At 33.7% G+C, this 24,216-nt stretch overlaps 1 protein-coding gene across 1 annotated transcript in view; it reads right to left on the bottom strand.

Annotated features, from left to right (window-relative positions):
- Nucleotides 1-2,245: 2,245 nt before the first annotated feature.
- ctnnbip1 (catenin, beta interacting protein 1) overlaps nt 2,246-24,216 on the bottom strand; it is a 36,358-nt gene continuing 14,387 nt past the window's right edge. Inside the window, 3 exon segments of the mRNA NM_131594.1 lie at nt 2,246-4,037; nt 21,861-21,951; nt 23,325-23,442. Of these exon segments, the coding sequence (NP_571669.1) occupies nt 3,979-4,037; nt 21,861-21,951; nt 23,325-23,420 (246 nt within the window). The 5' untranslated portion in view covers nt 23,421-23,442 and the 3' untranslated portion in view covers nt 2,246-3,978.

The following is a 24,216-nucleotide window of genomic DNA, read 5'->3' on the forward strand; positions in this document are numbered from 1 at the left end:
AACAGATCAGAGTCTGCTGTTAGTCGCAGACATGTATACTGTACTCTCACCTATGGCTGTTCAGCACAATACAAACTATGAAGTTACAAAATTAGTTTCATTTTTTTTAATGTTTTTAAAATTTACCGTATCTTCAAATAGATTTATGAAGCTTATTTAATTGAAACCTATTAGAAATTTAACAACTAAGGACTACAATAAAGAGTATTACCTTCCTTTTATTCACGCCAAAATGAAAACAATAATTTTGTAATGAAGTGTAAATGAAAATAATGCTTTAATTGTTAGAATATTACTCATTTACCAGTTTAACTCCATAGCACTTTGCTAGCTGGCCTTCGTTAAACTCACCCCCTAAATCTCACTTTCATCCCGGACGAGCCCACATGGAAACCCACAGGTCCTACTGCAGCCAACTGGGTCTGAGCTGGGATTAAATTGGCGATTCGTTGCATGGGAGTTGGCTGCTCCAACAAGGAGGCTAAAGATCACCTTTTGAGGTCATAGGAGTGAGGTTTGCCTTCATAACACTTTGCTAGCTGGCCTCTGTTACATAAATAATATATTTAAAATTTTATATCATTTGAAAGGTATTGCACTTGGGAGCAAAATCTTTACAGAAAATACTACTATTTTAATTACTATTTAATAAACTAATATATAAAATAGGGGAGAGCGTGGACGAAAGTAACTTCCGAAAAAACTAACAAATTGATTTTCTTGAACATTTGCTTTCAAGGTTATAACAGCACATTTAGCATGCAACCCTTGATGAAGCTGCCAATTATCATGTGATTTCTGTTACCTCTAAATTTCAGTTTTTAAGTGCAGAAAGTAAATTATTGCAGCGGTTCTTAATCTTTATTTTATTACAAGTTATGTTTCTCTTTTCATGAATCACAGTAATGATCAATGCACAGTTCATTTAGTGCAATAACGCATCCTTAATTCTGTAGTGTCTGAGTTTTTCAGTTTAAAAATAAAACAGAATAATGGTAAAAGTCCCTCTGTGGATGAAAGTAACACTGTTATTTATGTCCCACAGTTAATAGCCATGCCTTATTTTTCGCATCCACATTAGAGTTTGCAGTATTTGGATTTAGATGTTTTATAAAATTACTGCATATTGCCAATAATAATACAAAAATAATTAAAAATTGTAGAAAATATTAACACTTTGCATTGTTGGACTGCTTTTAAAACAATTGATGCAACTGAATTTTAAAATAAATAAATGCAGTTTAATATTTTTTGACAAAAATAAAAGACAAAATATGTTTGCTGTGAACATTAACAAGGTCATTATCAAATATATTTGAAATAAAGAAGATTAGGCAAGTAAATCTAGCAAATATTGTTGTTTCTTTTGTCCCTACTGACAGGGTCAAAAGTAACAATGTGCAACTTTTGTTTAAAGTGAAGTTACATTGGAGTTGTTCTACATTGACACAAAATAACACCCAACTCACTCTTGTGAGTTAATACTCAAAGCAAAAACATATTTCTGCTAAAAACATTATCTTTTAAAATTAAGTTTTTTGAAAAATGGTACTTTTGTCTCTGCTCTCCCATACTTAAGTTTATCAAGTTAACACTAATTTACTTTGGGGCGGCAGGGTGGCTCACCTCACAACAAGAAAGTCATTAGCTTGAGACCATTTTTACTATAAAACAGGGCTTCCCCCATTAACTCAAATGATTTTGAGTTACACATTTGTTTTTACAGCAACTAAACTGGTTTGTAAATATATATTTATATTAAACAACAAAAATGAATAAAACTAATAGGTACAGTCAGAATTATGGGCACTTGTTTGATGATTTCAAATATAGCAAATGATAAAATTGGTAAAACCAATATATAATCATAATAATAACAATAATTATAAAAAATAATAACAACAATACCCATAAATCAGCAGGTCAACTTTGAAAAAAATAAACATTTTTCTAAAACCCAAACATGGCCAAACAACAAGACTCACCAAATTGCATATTTTACTGCACATGTATTTACATTTTAAGCATTTTTACTCATGTATAATCTACGATGTCCTTGCTTTTGTTTTTCTTGTGCTGGTATCTTATCAGATTCCAGAGTCTTCCATGAAAAGGAGCAAAATATTCCCCCTACTATGAGCTTAAATCTTATCTCACTTACAGAGAGCTCAAAACACAGCACACTCCTATTATTAAGATTCCACAATAAAAGCCACTCGAAACACAAACGTCCAATACAAAGAGGCAGTTTTCAACTCCTTTAATGGTTGGTATAGATTTTGGACGCATTTAAGTCAAGGGACGACGTTGACGGCTGTACGTCATAAAACAACTATTCAATTGAATTTTAAAACAATAAAAAAAAGCAATTCACATTAAATAGTTTAACAGCTCAAGCGAGTAGGGACGACATGCAGTGAAGTCGATGAATTAAACAAGAGCGACATTCGTATGAATGCGAAGCTGAAAGGCCACAAACTCAACTTGAAATGAGTGCATGTAAGACACGATTGTATGCGAAATAAAAACAATGCATAGACAAAAAGATTTACAGTTAACGTTCCTGTAAGTGGTGAGATAATCCGACGGTCACATGGACAAGAAACCTTGACGGCTGACGCCATTCAGTCAAATACTTATTGCTGATATTAGCCAGAACTATAAAAGCCGTTTTCATAAAAGGACAGATTTAAAAGTGTAGACTGACGTTTAATGCAGCAAGGCTCTTGTGACCATAACTTGAACATATACCGTAGACCACAATGCAGGCATGCGTCATTTCAAAACACTAAGATACAATAATTATGTTACGCAAGTCAACAAAACATGAATACGCATTAAATACTGAACATGAAATCGTGATACTAAAAAGGTCAGAGGCCAAAACACAAATTTAACTGTTGATAGTTAAAATAAAAACGTTTGGTTTACGATGATTAAGTTAATCGCAGGACATTTAGAATCCAAGGGTTATATTCATATTTAACTTTAGTTAGAATAGCTAAAAATGAGTTTGGCTAGCACCACTGAATCAGATATACAGTGACAAACACTCGTATCGGAGTATGGCACATCTTGCAAAAATGTCGAAAGACGTCTGTATTAAAACATGCTGTTACGAATCAGAAGTTCAAAAGGGGGTTGTGTTGGTCTACATTGTAAGACGTTGAAAAAAATAAATAAGGACCTAAGACATTCATTAGATACCTTTAGAAATATTTTACATAAAAACACAGTTGGCACAACTCGTTCACTTTTCTACTTGTTTTTCATCTTATGTTCTGTACAAAAGGATGCCATGAAATTTCACATTAATCCAAACAACCAAAAAAAAAGAGAGAAAGAGAGAGAGAGATCATGAAATATTGGTATACGTCATTCTGAGTGTGTGTGCTTGTGTAAGGGCCTTATCTTCTTGGAAAACGTCGATATCCTCCACGACAACATTGATGAAATTACAAAGCAAGTGACTACTACAACAAAAAGAAAACCCTGAAAATCATAACAAACAAAAGAAAAGACTACCTGCAGGATCCTGTGGACGATAAAAACAAGAAGCTACATACATAAAAAAGAAAACGGTTTGTAATTATAACACAACCAATAAGGCGATTTATATTCTTTCGTAGTTTGACCAGACAAATGAAGCTCTTGGTCCATTAAGTCTCTCATTGGGAACAAATATAAAAACGCCACAAGATGAACGAGGAAAATTTGAAACTTAAAACACCTAATTCAAATAATTACCCTCCAGGCCTCTTTCTGATTGGTTTGCTGTACGTCACCAGGTAGTGCGGCCGCTGGGCCAGATAGTGTAACAGTTAGTGTGAGGATGAAGAGGGGAATGGGGAAGAGAAGGGAAGTGGAGCAGCTGGCGTGTAGCAGAGCTCCGCCCCTCTCCTGTCTCAGGCTCCGCCCTCTCCATCAGTCAACAGTGTTGTGTTGCGTTGAGCTGTAGTGACTCGGCCTGGCGAGAGGTCACTGTCTCCTGTCCTCCGTCTCTGATCTTGAGAAGGCCATCACCACGTCCTCAGCTCCTGGAAAAGGAAAGAACAACGGATTCTGAGAATGGATGAAAACAGTGACCATTTATTAATTTATAAATTATATATTTGTTTTTAACATGATGTACAAAGTGTGGAATCTGAAATTTGTAATCATCTATTATGGTTTGTAGGGTTGTCACGATACTATTAATTAATCTTATGATGCTATACCAGCTGAAGTATCACAATACTAAGTAGTGTATAATACCGTAATTCATAACTCAAATTCTAAAGAAAATTTTCAGAAAGAATATATTTTGTTATTATTGGCCTACTTGAATTTAACTCCCTTAAGGCCTAAAAGTATTATTTTTACCTCACTTCACCAAAAATGCATTCATTTTCTTTGTTTATTTTTTAGATAACTGACTAACAAAAATACATTAAAATAAAAATACAAACTATACCGAATGAAATTTGTCATAAAAAGAGCATTTTTCCAACAAAATTAGGCCATATGAAGTGGTCAAAAATTATTTCAATGTTTCCTGTTGCTATTTTGGGTTATTTATCAGTTTTTTTTTTCAGTCTTAATAGGGTAACAATCCAAAGTAGGTCAAAATTTCACTTTGTGAGTCGTTCTTTTTAAGAGATTGTCACTTTTGTTGTAGCTACTAAATCATATTGACAGGAACAGCAATGATTGATTCAGATGTGCGTTCAAACTGAAGTGTTAGAAAGCGTGCAATAGGCTACCAAAAAAGATGTGAACTCTACACGTTTGCAACCTTAAAGGGCTACACAGACTAATCAAATAAAAAGGTCTATTGTTGCACAAGCGTGTGAGCATTTTAGTGACTTTTCCACATGTAACATTATCTCTTGTAGATAAACCATTAATGACGATACTATCGTTTACAAACAACAATGGCACCGCCAGTATTTCAGAGCCATGGTATCACCATACTACCATAGAACCCGTAAACCGTGCAACCCTAATGGCTTGTTTTTTTATTAATAGTTTCAGTTATGGTTATATAATCATTTATAAATCTTAGTTATTCATTTGGTCATCCATTTATTCTATTCATTTTTTTAAATTTATGTTTACCATTTATTATTTTAACCATTTATTGATTCCATTTTTTTTATTTTATATGTTTCTTATTACTTGTTCTGCTGTTTGGAAGTAGTGTTAGTGAGGCAAACAGGAGGTGCTCAACCTGTGGTCCGTTTGAGTCCCAATGCCCAGTAAAGTGAAGGGGACACCATACTGTCAGTTAGTGCCGTCTTTCTGATGAGATGTTAAACCGAGGTCCTGGCTCTCTGTGGTCATTAAAAATCCTGTTGCACTTCTAATAAAGAGTAGGGGTATAACCCCAGTTTCCTGGCCAAATTATCTCCATAAGCCTTTAACGATCATGACCTCCCAATTGTCCGCATCCACCAAATTGGCTCTATCACTGCCTCCACTCAAACTATAGCTGGGGTCACACAAGTGGATCCTGCACACTGGTGGTTGTGTGGAGAGATACCCTCTCATGATTGTGAAGAGCTTTGGGTGTATTGCCATACATGACAAATGCACTATATAAATATTACTTACTTGAGTGCTTTTTCCATTGTTTAGTCTTATTTTGATGGTGTTTCATAAAATGTTCCTCTCCACTGATATGAGTTATGAGGGTATGTCTCTAATTCAAGGTCTTGTGGCCTGATGTATAATAACATTAGTTATGTTTGTGCTGTTCAGGCGAAGTATGAGCGTGCACTGAAACACATGCAACTAAGATTACTCAATAATCCCAGCTCTTTTATTATCATCACTTCGTCTTCTGCTTCTGCTCTTCTCTGGCTTCCTTCCACAGTCAACTCCTATATTGATAGCAGACTGCTAATTCAGTTGAATACTGGTTAACAGGTTTGGGTATTGAAATCTCTGTTGACTTTTAGTCCAAAAACCAAGAGAAACTGACATTTACCGACAAGATCTGGTGTGCGGGGCAGGATCTCATTTATCTGGCATGTAGACTGTGATCTAACAAAAGTCTCAAGTGTCCCCTGATTGCATCTGTGAAGGTTTCACTCAAAACCTTTTGACAAGAAGAATAATTTGCATGCATTTTAAGGTCTGATGACCCCTAATAGCACCCCTTTAAAATTATTACATTTTATAGATAAAAATGAAGCAAGCAATGCGCTGAGAAGATTACTAATGTTAACACAAAGTAACACATAATTGGAAAATAAATTTAGCCACTCTCCAGGCTACCACAGCTTTAATAGATAGGGAAAATGTAATCTTCACAACAGAACAAATAATGTGGGCTTTGCAATGGCGGTGAGCATGATTATAAAGGCCAAGCATACAGGCAGTGGTGTTGTTTAATTAAAATTAGACAATGCCTTACAAACTCTCCAGTGTTATCTAGGTCTATGCTCCAAATAGAAGAATGTGCATGGTGTTTAAACTGCATTTGTAAAACATGCAGAAAACATCTTTTGTGTTTTGCATTAAGCACCTCTATTATGATATTTGAAATCTTTCCTAATTTAGTTTTAGACCACTCCTACAATTGGTTTGCAGTACTTCAAATTTAATATACAGTTGTCCCTTGCTATAACGTGGTTCACTTTTTCAAGGCCTCAAAGTTTCAAAAAAAATTTTTGTTGAATTTTGACAAGCATTTTTTTCTACAGAGCATTCTGCATCCTGATTAGTGCATTGTGCTCTGTGCCCTGACTGGAACACTGTCAATCAATCTCCCCCATGCCGTGTCCCCTGTACAGTACAAAATGCGTTCAGCTTGCCAAATTTAAATAAATCTTTGATCGCTAGCATCTTGACTCTGAAGTGCTGTACTGCGTGTTTGCGAGCTTTCTCCCTACAATGTGTATGAAAAGTTCTGCACTATTAAAGACACCTGCAGTAGCACCCAAATGGCAGAGGAAGATCCCAACGATCCCACAAAAAGTTTAACTTTTAGACACGCTAAAGGAAGGAAGTTACGCGGCTGTAGGGCGCAATTATTATGGAATAAAAAAATGAAGATCAAATGGTTTTGATTTTTGGTTTCATTCTATAATACTGCACTTATTTTTATAAGAAGGTTTGAACTTTGAAAGTGTTTAAACAAGAAAAAAAGGGTATGAAAATGTTGCCTGTTTGAGAAAAGTGTAAAGTGTGTAGTGAGGGGTTTAACAGCCTTAAAACATCTATAATAATTGTACAAAATAAAGCTGACTACTTCACGGATTTCACCTATTGTAGGTTATTTTTAGAACATAACTCGTGCAAATAACGAGGGATCACTGTACGCTACAACATCAGCTCTTTTCTCGTGTTATCTGAGCCTAAAACACTCCTTTAAAAGAGTCTGCCATTGTCCGATTGGTCAGATGGCCCAGTCTTTGGGATTGGTCTACCACTTAAAGCATTGTCCCCTGTAGTTCACTGACAGGTTTTGTACAGTGAATATGCTCGCATATTACAAGCGAGAGATTAGCATTACTTGATTTTAAAATAATTGAAGGAAACGCAATCTACTATTTATGATTATTTGTTGAACATCAAGGTTGAACAATTAAAATTAAAACACACTTTGCTTAAAACAACATTATTATTTTTTTCTATAAAGTGAAAATGAATAACTTGCAAAATAAATCATTTTTAGCGTTTTCATATTAGAAGTAGAAAATAAGCAGCATTTCGTCTAAATAAAATAACTCTTGCATATGCTTTAAATAATATTTTTAACAGTGCATTTCTTGCATCTTCTATAAACAGATGTTTTCATTTTAATAATAATTTTGATGTAATGGAAAATATTCCATCTTAAGGAATCTCTGGCACAGATTCGTCAATCATCAATTTAGTGTAGAGTAACACAAAAGTAACAAACAGAGAGGGGTTACGTGACTTAACACATGGTAGGGAAAGTAACTGGGAGGGGGGAAATAATAATAAAAAATCGACCAGGAAAAATTAGATCAATTATTGGTTCTGAATGTTGATTCCGATTAATCGCCCTGCCCTATGAAGAACCCATTCAGAAACCTGAATTTTTACTTCAGAGGCCTCCTCAGAACTAAAGACATCCAAACAGTAACAATGGTGTTGGTCTTACTCTATAAATTTGCATCAGTTCAGAATAGTTTCTTTTATTGGCAAACAATAACTCCATTCATCATGAGCTTTAACCTTTAAAACTCAACAGACCTTTTGCATTCGCAAACAGCTACACTACATTCACTAGAAGAACATTAAAAATGCTCTAAACTAATTTTGCCAAATGAAACACCAAAAAAGTTGCCCATAACCCAATAAGACTGCCACTTTTTCATATCTTCACAGTAGCGCGCAATATGCACGCCTTTACTGATGTTTTATTTCAATATTATTCAAATACTGGGTTTTGCAAATATTGCTTAGATCACCTTTAAAGTCTGTAGAAACAGTGCATATCCCCAGTGTGCTCTGCAGCTCAATGTACTGAATCATCTTGGAATCAGAATGTACTGAATTTATTATATGTCCTCTTTGATAAAGATGAGCATTGTTTAAGAAAACCTGACCCCCACTGACCTTAAATCAATTTCACATATTCATACTGCAGCTGCCCTGATCTCAGACCTGAAGAACTGCAGAGATTGAAATTTATAGTCTATTTTAAACTAGATCACATTCATAGAAAATAAGAACAAGACACCTAAAAACATTGACATCAGAGGAAAACCAGCATCTGCTTTTGTAGCATGTGGCATGAGACACACGACACCCGCAGTATCAACCACTGCTTGGGATTCTCTGCACCAGACTGATAAGAAAAGCGACTGAAAGCCTCTATAAACTAAATCTACTACTGTCTGCATCTGAAATACAGACTCAGGAGCAAAAACACCCGCGTGAGCCAAAACAAACACTGTGAGAGATGTCCTCTAAAGACATGAAAATGTCACCGGCGGATTGCGGGAAGTCTGTTTAAAGATGGAATGAGCGTATTTGTGATTTCAGTCAGGTTCAGGGTTGATTCTCAGTGAAGGCGCTAATCAATTCCAATCCTGCATTAACGATCCCGCCAGGGGATGAAAAACAAAACCCTGGAAACCAGGTAAACAGGATTTGTAGGTCCAGCTGTCTCTGAATGAACATGGATTAATAACAATATCGCATTTGTAAGCGGTATATAAAGAGCAAAATCAACAGCTCTGGTCAGGTTGTTTTAGGTAAGGTGGATGTCTGAAGGTCAAATAGGTTTTGCAGCAAAGGAAGAACTGAAGTGTCCCAATATTAAATTTTGGGTAATTTAGAGAATGTCATTATTTACTTTAAACTGGTTTAAAGAAAGTACTGTTTGACTGTCCTACATGAGGCTTAATAGTCAGAAAGCAGAACGTCGGCATGTTAATTTCCTTTGACTTTCATGTGCTCTAGTCTTTAAAATCAAACACAGCACTTCCTTGGCAAAATAATGACTAGTTTCGCTCTCCAGGAGCTACGGATTCTCTGTCTAACCGTCAAAACATTGAAGAGATGCATTTAACATCAAAGACTCCCTTTGCACATCACTTAAGGATGGTGTATTTTGGTTTTCCCCTTCTGACTTTCATGTACACTAAAAAACACTGCCGATTTTCAATTGATTTAAAAAAAATAATTAAGCTAAGTTTTTAGATTATAAAGTTCGATGACTAATAAAAAAACTTTTTACATTAATATACTGTTATGTTTGCACCAATCTTTTGGTCACTGGAGAATGGGAATAAAATGTACATTTGATTTTTTTCTGGTTTCTTTATTGTTCTCTTGTTATAGAAGGGTGCTGAACTGCAAAATGCACTGTGCACCTTCTACTTTTTAGCATTTGTTTTCTCGGCTTGAGGAAATGATGGTGCTCTGTAGAATTGAGCAAGAGGGGATGATTAAAGACTGATTAAAACACAACAGATCCATTAGCATACAGAGACAGCGAATTTCAACCAGACAGAGAGTTCACACCTCACTGAAAGCACTGACAGTTCACACCCTGTTCACGAGCTGTACGCAGCCTGATTCTACTGAAAACAAGTCTAATTACAGTCTTTCTCCTGCTTTAGTTTACATTGGAATACAATAAATAGATGTGAACACAAAAAAGCCAAGTTTTGATAACAAACCAGTGCTTATTTTTATTCCAGATAAATATCTCTGTTTAATAAAGTAGATAATTGGTAAATATTCTGTTTTTTAGACCACAATCGTAATGCAAAAAGACAAAAATAAGACTGATGTAGAGGATTGCGGATACTAAACAATCACCATCATGTCTTTGATACTGTATCATCTTAGGGTTGCGTAATCGTTGCGTAATGGCCTGATCAATTTAGAGACGACACAAAACACAAGGCTTCATCCACTGACAGGCTGCTCTCAAACTGAGCGGATGGAGAGTCTGTGGTTGGAGAAGTTCCCTCTGCTTCTGTTCTGATGGAGCAGCTCGCTGTGGCACAAGAGCACCAGCCAACATGGGCCGACGTCAGAGCCCTCATGCCCCGTTGCCTAGCAACAGCCCAGAATCTGATTGCATCACAATGGGGCGGGCAACAACCGCCTATGAACAAACAGCAGCTGCTCGCCTTTCTGTACTGATTCTCTCCAGCATTGCCCTGTTCAACCTCTAGACATGGTCCTGGAGGAATACGCTCACCATGAAACATATCACACACACCTGTGGGCTATGATACTGCAGTGAAATCTGTAGGTTTAGGAAGATTTCTGTTTTAGTTTTTTGAACAGTACTCATTAAAATAAAAAGTCTGAATTATTCTTTGTTAAAAATTATTTTTTTAACAATATATCAATTATAAATTACTTTTAACCATTATTGTGCATTAGGATTGCGAAACACCTATACAATTTTCACAATATGAATTTGAATATAACCTAAACTCCTAACTATAACTTAAACTATAGCTATCGTATTTGATATATGGATATAATATGAACTTATAGGGCGACGCGGTGCCACACTAGGTAGTGCTGCGTAAAAAAAAAGGGCATTCGCTGCGTAAAAACATGCTGGATAAGTTGGTGATTTATATAAGATTTATTAATACACCTAAACACAAGCCAAAAATACCCATTAACATTCATTTAGATCAAGAAGAAAACTGCTTTCATGTTAAAACGATACATAGATAGGCATATTGAATATAAACAACAATCCAAAATGTATTATGAGAGAACTATTTAACTGTGTCCATAATTATTTCCGATTTAATTCACTTAACTTTTGTCAAATACATTTCTTGTATGACAAACTCTTTCACGTAGATAAACTTAAAAAAAAAAAAAAAAGACAATGGCAACATTTATGCCATTTTAACTCACCAAAGTGTTGCAAACACACAAAAATAAAATTTACTTTTTGCAAAAACAAAAACATTTATAAAATAAATGAATGCCTGTGTCCATGTAAAATAGAGCGATACTTTAAACTATAAGGAAAAACTAAAATTAAATTAATTTTAACAATTACTCAAGAAAAAAAAGCGCAAATTACAAAATTACAAGAAAAATGTATACAAAACCTGCTTCTACACTGGCATTAAAATACTGACAAAAACTTGAAAGTCCATGAAAGTCTCTTAAGGTATAATTTTATTCTGAGGTTATTCCCAAAATCCCCCATTTTATAGGCTATAGTAACTCTGCCACCTATAAGAGCGGTAATAAAACAGTAACGGCTGACTTCAGAAGCACAGATAATGAAGTAGAGATAACAGATACAGTGTTATTTCAGGAAGTGATGTGTTTAAATATGGGCAGCAGTGAAGGATCATGAGCAGTGAGAGTGTGGGATTACCACACCACCACACATACACCTCCAACGCCTTTGTGTGCATCACTTTCACATGTACAACACCAAAATATGACTCACAACTCCAGATATTTCTATAAAGTTTCAGTTCAATTTCAGTGGAGATGCAGAGATCTAAATGAGGGCATATCTAGCTATCAGACTAATCAGCTTTAGTAACCAAAACATATATGGGTCAAAGACGAACAGGGATTATCAGGCAGTGCCATACAGCTTTACTGTATTCCACTCTACATTAAAATGTGAATCTTTTTTTTATTTGTTTTTTAAATTCTGAGCAGATATATTAACCATTATTTTATACATCCATATGTCATTCAGAGTAACAATAGTAATACTCCCAAAAAATCTTGTCAGGCATAAATCACCTTATGACAAGTCGAAAGTTTTTAATAATACATGGATACATATAGCAGACAAAATAAGTATTGAACATGTCATGTTTTATCCTGGGAATAATATTTAAAGGAGCTGCTGACATGGAATTAAACCAGAAATGGGTAAAAACCCAAACAATACAAACATAAAAAAATAAAATGAAATAAAAATAAAAATCGGAAAAATTTGTTAAGTGTAATAACAACACAAGGAGAAAGTACTGAACAACTGAAACACATTTAATATTTTATATAAAATACTTTTTTAATGATGGCAGCCTAAAGATGCCTCTCATGAATGAAGTCACATGAATTGCTCAGGTGTGATTTATTTTCACAGACTTCAACAGAATCTTGATGGTTCTGTGGGTCTCGTCCATCAAGTCTGATCTTTAATTTTAATTTAGTTTCAAGTTAGGTGGCTTTGCAATAATACAGCTTCATTTTCTTTCTCTGAAATCATTTGAGAGTTTTCTTGGCTGTGTTTTTGATTATTGTCTCGCTGAAATGTCCAGATGTTTGAAGCTGCTTATATTTACAATGAGAAAGGGCAGCTGGTTGCTGACGAACTAGAGAGATTTCAGCGGCTGCTGAGCTTTTATTGCATTTCTACACCTTACTTTCTTCATGTGTTCAATAATTTTTCCCTGCGTCATTTCATTTTATTAACATACCTTCAAACTAATTCAATTTGTTTTCTTTACATATGTGGATTTCTTTGGTTGCTATCAACATCCAGTGAAAATTTCAAATCAACAGCACCTTTAGAAGTATGTTTTTGAGAAAAACAATGTGTTCAATACTTGTTTTCCCCACTGTATATATAATAATATTTAAAGAATACAAAGTAGTCTAAAATCAGCCAATGATTTTTTAATCTTTACATTTTGCCAATATCATTCAGATCACTGTAGTTTTTTTCCAATTAATTAATAAAGTTTTTATTTATCCAAATATTTCGTTTTTCTTTTACACAATGAATTCAGTCCAATTTTTACGTTTTTGATTAAATGTTATCTGAAATATTGAAATTGACACTTAATATGCTTTCAAATACACACACACAGACACACACACACACACAGACACACACACTTGAAGTCAGAATTATTAGCCCTCAGAATTATATATATATATATATATATATATATATATATATATATATATATATATATATATATATATATATATATACGTTTGTAAAAATAAAATCAATATTAACTTTAAAATCTTGTCTTTGATAACTTTTTAAATGTAATACTTTTTAAAATAAATACACAATTAACTTTTTACTATATACATGTTTAGTCATTTATTTACTAAATGACTAAACACGTAATGAACATTATCTTTACATTTTGTTAGTATCCCTCAAACCACTGTTGTTTTGCAAATTAATCATTAAAGTTTAAATTATTAAAATACTTGGTTTTTCTTTTACTTTGAATGAATTCACCACTATTTTACACAGAGTTTTTCAAACGTTTTCTGTAACATTAAAGTAGACACTTAATATGCTTTGTTTAAAATATGCTTAATATGGAATGTATGTACTTGTACTTGTAAAACAAATTCTGTGAATTTTAAAATCCTGTCCATGAAATCTTTTTTATAAATGCTTTAATATTTTGAAAATAAACATACAATCTACTTTTTTTCCATATAGGAAATGCCTGAACTATTAGTTACATTCTTTACCAGTGAAAACATGTATAAAAAACCCATTTAATAATATATTATTAGGATTGCCATCATTTTAAACAGTTAACCAATTACATAGTATTGTTCAAGTGAATATTATATTAAAATACAACGATCACAAATTTATACACACAATAATGCATTAGTATTTTTAAAAGACTAATGGTAACTTTACAATAAGGTTGTATTAGTTAATGTTAGTTAATGCATTTACTAACATGATCAAACAATGAACAATACATTTATTACATCATTTATTCATGTTTAATAAAATTTGTTATTGAAAATGGAGTTGTTCATGTTAACTTAGCGCATTAACTAATGTTAACAAGCATGAATTCAGTTTTTAATAATGCATTAGTAAATGATAAACTATAATCAATAACTGTTGTTCATTATTAGTTTATGTTGGTAAATAGATTAACTAACAAGAATTAATACAACCTTGTTGTAAATTGTGACCAGACTAATAATATATAGTTTGTTGGTTCTTTTATGGCTATTTTCATGGTGAGAACATGTACATGTATACTACAGTTTTGCAAATTAAGCATTGTAACAGAAGGTTTTTACCCATTTTATTTGGCTGAAAACTCTAAAACTACACTTGTTTTCACAGTGTAAAAATCTCTTCCAAAGAATTGATTAATAATATTAAACATTTTATGATTACAGTAAATGGCAGAGACTTAAGTGTTACCTTCACCCTTCTTCATGCTAGTGAAATATCTTTTAAAGCAGGCTCTCTGGCTCATTAATTTGCTTATCGGGGGAAATAGACATTCAGACCATTACTACTGCAATTAGAAACGGGTCACAATCTGCTACAGCACAAGAGGATAAAGATGTGAACAGCAGGATGGCGACAGCACTGTTTAATAATATCTACTGCATTATTATGCTGTTACTGGACCACCTATAAACAGCCTGTTCACAGCTGGCAAACAAAACGACTGCAGTTACAATCAATGCAAAATAGGGACAGATTTAGGCTAGGCTTAAAATACCAGAGCCTGAGAGGAAATTAATCATCGTAAAACTTTATATGTGCTTTAATTTTGTCCACACAGCAAAAGTAATTCCTTCAAGCCATTGTAAAGTCAATGTATTAAAATATGGCTTGCATTAACTATGTTTTAAATATTAAGTGGTTTTACATCAGTCTGGGATTATACTGTCTGAGGATTATTATACCAGCAGACACAAGACAAAAGAGTGTTGACTCGGCTGTTTCGGTGTAAAAGATAATGCTCAAGCAACTAAAGCAGAGCTCTGAATTTTCTTTAAAAGGTCAGGCACTTACACAACAGAGAGAAAAACACACATGTAAAAGAGCAGCATCCTCATTCAAATGCAGTGTCACACAGACAATGAGTGTGATGTCCTTCTTTTAGCATTCGTCTGTAATTAACAATTGGGCTTGGCTGAAGGTCTCCTAATGAGGCCTGTTCCTTTCCGCATTCACAGCACCAGGAGGCCCCTGTCCACCCAATCACATCACCATGGAAACTGAGTACTGTACTTTGTACTACTGTGCTCTGTTGTTCAGTTCTCAAGGCCTCCAGAAAAAAGCAAGCAGGTTCTCTCACAGCTGCACTGTCAAATTCTTTTTTTTATTATGAATAATTATTCAAATATAGTCTCACATTCTCGTCATTTGCTAAAACTAAAATATTCAAATCGGTGACGCAGTGGTACAGTAGGTACTTTGAGAGTGAATAAGTGTGCATGGATGTTTCCCAGAGATAGGTTGCAGCTGGAAGGACGTCTGTTGCTTAAAACATGTGCATGATAAGTTGGCGGTTCATTCCGCTGTGGCGCCACCAGATTAATAAAGGGACTAAACCGAAAAGAAAATGAATGAATGAAAATATTCAAATCTATAAATTTCTATTTTTATCTATTCACCTGACATGCATTTTGTATCACATCACTACTAATTATTGTTTGAATAATATGACATGGGGCTCTATTTTAAACAATCTAATCACGAAGTGTGAAGCGCAGGGTGCAAAAGCATAAGGGGTGTGTCCGAATCCACTTTTGCTGTTTTAAGAATGCTTATTCTTTTAATAAGTTATGGGTGTGTTTTGAGCATAACATGCTTTAAACCAATCAGAGTCTCATCTCACATTTTCTTTAGGAGTCAGTTGTGTCATGCCATGGTGCATTTGTTAATTACATGGTGGATTTTGTAAGTGAAAAAACGAATGACTTCACTAGCAAGTAAACAATTAAACAGACTATCTGCAGCACGAGAATAAAGAATGATCCTCCTGCATTCAGTTACTTTACTTTTACTCTTTAATTTACTCTTTAATATGTGGAAACCCGTGGAAACTCATTATATTCATATAATAAATAATACAACTACTAAAAAAACGTTGTTTAAATGCAAATTTTTATGAATGAACTGAAAAAGCCCCCTGTGGGGAAGAAGGCATGTGGGTTGTTATATTTATGTAGATATTAAAATGTTTTGTAACATTTTAATTCTTTTTTTTTTCATATGTGAATTTTTTCCTCACCACTGTCACCACTGGCTTGCATGGTTCGGAATCTGGAGAGCTGCGCATCGATGGATTTGCTCTTCAGTGTTTGGACTCTCAGTAGTTATTATTAAACCACACTGAACTGAGCTAAACTGAACTGAACTTGAACTCTGAAAACTGAACTGACACTTTCAATTTACTATGATCTGTCATGTGAAGCTGCTTTGACACAATCTACATTGTAAAAGCGCTATACAGATAAAAGTGAATTGAATTGAATATGTAAAGATATCAATGTGTTGCTAAACATCCTATGTGTAATAAGCAAAGTGTAAGCTTTTTTTTTTTTACCTGCATAGGTGCGCATAACTAACGGGCTCTGAGCTGGAATTTTGACCAGCTTTCAAATGGATTTGCTATTTGAACAATGTGGTGCAAAAAGTAAAAATTAGAGTTGCGCTGATTGGAAAATAGCACCAAAGATGTCATGCGCCTTATTGCGCCAGAGGTATGATGGTCCATTACGATTAAACGATTTTTTTGTAATATACCCTTTTTGTTTAAATAAAATAAATACTTGATATTTGAAATGGGTAAAAATAATCAAATACACACACTATTTATTTAATACAGTACATGTTCCATATATGAACTGATATAAAGTGGAGTAAATTGCAATAAAAAAATGTAATGCACAGATTTGCCTATTTATATTAAGAATAAAAGTTTGTTTCATCTTAGCAGCGGCTCTTTCTTAAGTCCCGTTAATGAGTGTGCTTGGCACGGGATGTTGCTTTGAGCTGCCTGAACTCTGAAAGTTCTCCTACGCCCACCGTCCTCCCCCAGACACCACCATCCAGCTCCATCCACTAAGCTTCAAGGCCTTACATTTGATTAAAATTGCATTACAAAATTTAGAATATGCGTCTATGGTAATTAGCCAATTAGACGGTCCCAAATGCAAATTTGTTTAATACATAGACCAGTAAACAGGAAAAGTGGCAGGTTTGGAGCATCTAACAGAGTAAACATGCCACATTTGTGGAAGAAAACAAAGTGGTGGCTGTTATGGTGAGCCAAATTACCCACCCACACGTGTTTGATTAAGGTTGCCCTATAAAAATAAAAGTGAAAACAAAGTAAGAGGAATGTTTGACTGTTTGCTTTATTTTAATTGGTCATAAGAATATTACACTTTTTTTTTTTACACGACATTTGTATCACATTCGTAGTTGTGGCCAAATTTATTTAGATTTTATTCCTCTAGATAATTCTCTATGCATTTTACTACAGTAAAGTAATATATAGTTTTTCCATTATATTGCAGCATATAATATTTTGGGGTTATTCATGGTCTTTTTAAAGTTATTTTGTTGCTTTTTGCACTGTGAGGAAAATGACATCTCACTTCTGTCCAGTGAGTTTTATAAATTACTTCACTGATCATTTTTGAAAATGAAGTTTTCTCTTAATATAACATACAGTGCCATACAAAAATACAAAATGCATACAAATTCTGCATAGTTTATAAAATTGCTAAGAAATATTGAAAAATTAATTAGGAAAACAGTAACAATTGCATAAATTACTACATAATTGACTGAATACATAAACAAATTTGAGTTCCTCAAAAACAAGGTGTTGAGACAACAAAGAAATTTTGTAAGGTTATTAAGATTTAAACATTTAATAGGATTTAACAAAGCAACCAAGTTGTCCATTTAAAATTGTATTGTTGCAGCTTGCAGCTCATTTTAAATAAGTAGTTTGAACAAACAGCAAATGTCATTTTTTTGAGTGCAAGTGAAATGCCATGTAACATTTTTTAAAGTAGAACGTTTATTTATTAAAACATCAAAAATTGCATTTTATATGCTTTCGATGAAAATCACTTTTCATAATTTCATAAACTCAAAGTTAAAATTACCAAAACAATTTTATATTGAAAGTATATAAAATGCAATTGTCTACTTTAGTGTTTGAGATAACCTTTGATCAAATTTCTTGTAAAAATTCCTGTTGACAAAAAATAATTTAATTTATATTGATTTTACCTTCAACTACAGATGTCATCAAATCTGTCCAGCTTGAGCTAAATAATGGCCACATTCACAACAGCATAATAATGCCTTGTCAAATAAAGAGAAAAACTCTGATTTGTTCTTTTAGATAGTTTTCTCAATGAAATGCATGCATCATATAATATTTAGTAATATTAAGTTGTCATTTCTTTTCAACACAAACTGTGAAAAGGATATCTCACCTCTCACAACATGAAGAAATTGAGTTTAAGTGGATTTAACATAAAAAATGAAGTTGTCCCAAAAATATCAAGAATTGGTTTGTTGTAGCTCATTTTAAATAAGTAGTTTGAACAAGCAGCAAACATCATTTTTTGAGTGCATGTGAAAAAAAAATTTTTTTTTAAAAAGTAGATTTTTTATTTTCAAAATATTTAAACATTATAAATTGCACTTTTTATGCTTTCGATGTAAAAAGAGCTTTAAGAATTTTAACTTTGGATAACTTGTGGATACAAAAATCTATTCACAAAATTAAAATTACCAAAGCAATTTTACATTGAAAGCTTTTAAATGCAAGTGTCTTTAGTGCTTACTTTTGACAAAAAAGTTCATTATAAAAAAATTCCGGTTCACAATTTTTTAATATATACACATTGTATATTTCACCTTCAACTTCAGACATCATCAAATCTGTCCAGCTTGAGCTAAATAACGATCTCAAAACTGCCCACATTCATAGCAGAATAATCATGCCTTCTTAAATAAAAGAAAAAGACATTTATTTCCTCTAGATAGTTTGCTCAATGCATGTTACTACTTTGCAGTAATATTTACCATATACATAATATTGCAGCATATCATATTTTGGGGATGTTCGGGATCTATTTTAAATAATTTGTTTATTTTGTTCACAAACTATGGGGAAAATTATATATTTTACAATATGAAGGAATAAGGAAACTTAATTGTTTTGAGAAGTTTAAGTGATTACAAAAATGAATCCACAAATTAAAATTCTAAAAGCGCAAGTGCTTACCTTTGATCAAATTTCTTTTAAATGATTAGAAAATCCTGTTGACCATAAAGAAATTGATATATACTGATTTCACCTTCAACTTCAGACATCAAATCTGTCCAGTTTGAGCCAAATAATGATCTCGAAACCACCCACATTCACAACAGCATGATCATGCCTTCTCAAGTAATGAGAAAAACAGCCCAACACACAAGTGTTCATTCACATGTGAGAATAATAGGCACTGAAAAAGTGAAACGGTCAGCCTCAATGCTCTGAGTCCATGCACCGAGTCTATTCAGCGCACAAATGTCTTACTGTGCCCATTACAAACGAACTCTCAATCTTACACGGCTCTTATTAACAGTACAGACAGAAGCTCTTTAATTGACCCACAGAAATCTGAAAGGCCTACGAGCCATTCAAGCTTTTGAATGTACAAAGCCATTTAGAGTCTTTCCATTATTGCAAGCATTATGTAAAGCAAATATAGCCATATCTGCGAAGATGTACAAGGGTGACTCATTTTTCCAAGGTGTTGGATGCAAACACAGGCAGTCCTATGAGACGGCTATGCTTGAGACGTAAATAATTCATCCAACTGCAGTGCTTTCCCTTGAGATGCGGCACTATTTTGCCTTATGCGAGAGAGAAAGCATTAGCATGTTTACGGCTAAAATGACATCCATTTGCACTAATATTACATTAGCTAAAACCTCAGATAGTGTCATGATCCTACTTTATCGGTTTAATTTGAACATAAAAGCTAGTGCTAGTAAAAATATTCCAGTTCACCTCAGCAGACCTCTAGTGTTTTTTAGCACGCTTTATTTTTTCACCTAGAATGAGACGTAAGAGTTTCTCTTCAAAGGAATCGACTGATTCTATTCTCCAATTTATTGCTGATGGGCCTCATCTGTGTGTTAAACAAAGGTTATTGTACTTCATTGTGAGCTGTTTATTAAGTGTGTGATTCCTTTCATCTCAGCCTCATTAGACTGTATTATTGATAGACTGAAAATACTTTCATCAAAGGGCTGTCTTTTTTATCTTAATCACATCATAAGATGAAGAACTCGTTAAAATGTTGGTGCATCGACAACGTAAGACTTCCTAATGCTGGAGCTAAGATCTGCACTAAAAAAATATTTTGAGCTCAAAAAATCCCAGAAGTGCACCACACATCGACATCTACATCCATCTTTCTTGTGCTGCTGCATTATTTATCAAGATCTTTCCAAAAAGAGCACAGTGCTGGTATCCTTGCTTAACAACCAGGCTCATTATGCATAATTAATGAAAGCAAAATATGGGCTCCAAAATTCTATACACCTAGTGTTATTCACAACAGCTTATCCGTCACGAAAAAAGACACAAAATGACAATGAATGTGACATCTATTAAATGCTAATGCTCAGTTAATGCATCAAAAAACATAATACAAAAATGATTTTTTTTTACGATTTGATCCTCAGTAGTAGATATTAAGCTACTAAGTGAAGATAATTCACTCTATAACTCATTTGATCAGGAGATCTGGAGATTTAAAGCGAGGATATATACAGTTTATGTTGCATTCAAACTGTCTAGTTGAAATATTTGTGTAGTACTAGCGCCCCTTAGTGGAAGATACAGCTATTGCACAATGTTGTCATAAGCAGAATTCTTTTGTAAATAAAAATTGAATATATATTATTTTATTACGATATTATTGTTATTATTAACATTAATTTAATACAGTTTATTTTCAATATTATCTAGGTCTGTAAATTAAATATGACTTAATAATGATAAATCTATAAAAAGCTTCGTTCAGATTTAAGCTTTAAATTTACATTAGTTTTAATTAGTTTTAATTTAGTTAGATAGCCAGAAAGTATTTTATTTTATAATACATAAAAAAACAAGTGGGACAGTGGTTAGCACTGTCGCCTTAGAGCAAGAAGGTTGCTGGTTCGAGACCGGGCTGGACCTGTTGGCATTTCTGTGTGGAGTTAGCATGTTCTCCCCATGTTGGCGTGGGTTTCCTCCGGGTGCTCTGATTTCCCCCACAAGACATTCACTATGGGTGAATTGGATGAACTGAACTGATGAAAGTGTATGAATTGTACGTGTGTGTCTGAGAATGAGTGTGTATGGGTGTTTCCCAGTGCTGGGTTACAGCTGGAAGGGCATTCGCTGTATAAAACATGCCGGAATAGTTGGTGGTTCATTCCGCTGTGGTGACCCCTGATATACAAGGGACTAAGCCGAAGAAAAATGAATCGATGAATGAATAAAACGAACAAGTGGTGTGATCAGAACAACATTACCTCAGCATTGTAAATACGAGTGTTAGTGGTAAAGGGTGGGGGTGTGAAGTCATAGGTCTGGCCTGCTGTGCTCAGTCTGTAAATGTTGACTTACCCTGGTCAATAGGGTGCTGTGGCAGCTGACTCATCTGACTGTGCACCACGCCTGCATAATTCCGTAGAAATGCCTCCTCGTTTGGTGTCAGCTGCAAACAAATGTATACATTACATTCACAGATGACTATGAAAACCCATGCCAATGCCTGCTCAACAATCACTTAGAAGTTTTAAAGTGCCAATAAACTGCTAAGTTATGAACAATGATAAGTTCAAAATATATATTGAAAAAGGTGGCAACACCAAAGCTACAAAAATACTAAATTAATCAATTAAAAAGGCTGATACAAGACCTGGTATTAGCCTTTTTAATTTAATAAATTAGCATTTTGGACTTGTTTTGCTGTTTGGCTGAGCACCCAGTTAAAGTGATGTGCGAGCTTTTGTACATTTTTATAATGAAAACTTCACCAAGTTAAAGAAATACACACCTGCTTTCTGAATTTTAACATAAAAATCTTAAATGTGCTTTCTAAGTGCTCTAGGTTTATTTATGCATTGCTAATAGCATTATACACACAAAAATAAATGCTGCATAGTCAATCTTATCACCTAAAAGTTTATAGAGCTGTGGACAAAAACAAAACTACAACATTTCAGAGTAATTACCTAATGCAATATTAAAGCAAGACAGTGTAGGTAGATAGATTATAAAAGACTAATGTTTATTACCACAATCACCCAGTCCATTGATTACAAAAATCAATTTAGTAAAATGACAACAGAATTATAATATGATTGATTTTACAAAAATATTTTCTATTACAAGTTTTTCTAAAATTTCATTTAAATATTCTTGTTATACCATATTTAGCTAATTTATTTCTATTTCTAAAATATAAATCTAAACACTGGATGAAGTAGGTTCACAACTTTTTTATATAGATTATATAGGGGGAATTTTGTGAATATTTTTATTTCTATTTATTTTCCATAATAGAGAAAATATCAACTTTTATATTTTTGTAGAATAAAATGTAGCATATAATCAGACTATGTAGGAAATTAAGTAGCAATAAATTTTTCTGTAAAAAGACTAGAAGACACTAATAAAACTGTGCAGTGGGATGTGTGTTAATGATGTTTATGTGGAGATTTATGGCTCAGTGCAGGAGAAAAACTAATTATTTTGAGAAAAAGGCTTTAAAAATGTGTATTGTAAATAATTAAAGGCTACAGAAACAAACTGATAAAAGAAAGACTTAAGTATATTTTGGATGTTCTTTCCATTACAATAAAGAAGCTATTTAAGGAAAGCCAAACAACCCTAATTTCCAAAACTGACAGTGCATGAATAATCCAAACATATTTTTGCCTGCAGTGTTTGCGCTTAACAGATTAACAATGTCCTGCTCAGAGTACATATCTCACAGAACATTGTTCAACTCAGAGGTGAATACCATTCCACTGCATTATAAAAGCACATCAGAAGATGTCTTACTGTCTGCAGTCTGACACTTACATTTGATCCCATCTTCTTGAGCATGAGCAGCACCCGCACCTTCTGCTGGATGTACATCTCCTCAGGAGACTTGCCAGGGGCTTCCTCTCGGTTCATCCCCCCTGCTCCTGACGCACCGCTGAACATATAGAAAAAAACACTCAGTTTATATATAAAAAGACTATTCATGACAGTTTAAATATATTGATGACAAGAAATAATAATATATGGAGAACAACAACAACAATCTAGCAAAATACTGACTTGAAAGTCAAACGAACCATAACCTTTGCAGAAAGCAGAATGCTTCTAATTAAGCAGAATGACAGTGTGTGAAGTCTGAACACACTTCAGATCATGGAGCAGGTTGACAGCATCATAAATGGCCCTCATGCATATTTAATGGGAGATCTAACCGGGCTCCCAGCTTTCCCTCGTCTTGCTCACTTCCTAATGACCTATTTTCCAACTTACACTCAGTGTGAAACATTTTTAAGGACCCAGAGGAGCAAAAATAAAAATATAAAAAAAAGAGCATAATCACAGAAGAAACCCACATGTTTATGCACAAGAGAGTGAATTTGCGAAAATAACCAAATGCCTCAAAATTATTTAGCAGAAAATCTATTTTGCATGACACAATGAAATCTGCTTTTTTCAATTGAATTTTTCTGGATAACATTTAATTAACAACTCAAATATAATTTATTTTACTTCAAACTGTTTTATATTCATTTAATGCATTTTGGTTCGTATGTGTTGGATCGCTTGTGTTGGTTTACAAATAAACGTAACTATATGTTTGTTTCTTTTATACATACCCGTGTTCATTTGTCTTAATTAAATGTTTGTGTTTTAAAGATTTTACCTTTATTCGATAAGACAGTAAACTGATAGGAAGTGAAGTGGGAGT

This window comes from Danio rerio, chromosome 23, assembly GCF_052040795.2.
Source record: "Danio rerio strain M-AB ecotype USA chromosome 23, GRCz13ab, whole genome shotgun sequence".
In the NCBI taxonomy this organism is placed as follows: Eukaryota; Metazoa; Chordata; class Actinopteri; order Cypriniformes; family Danionidae; genus Danio; species Danio rerio.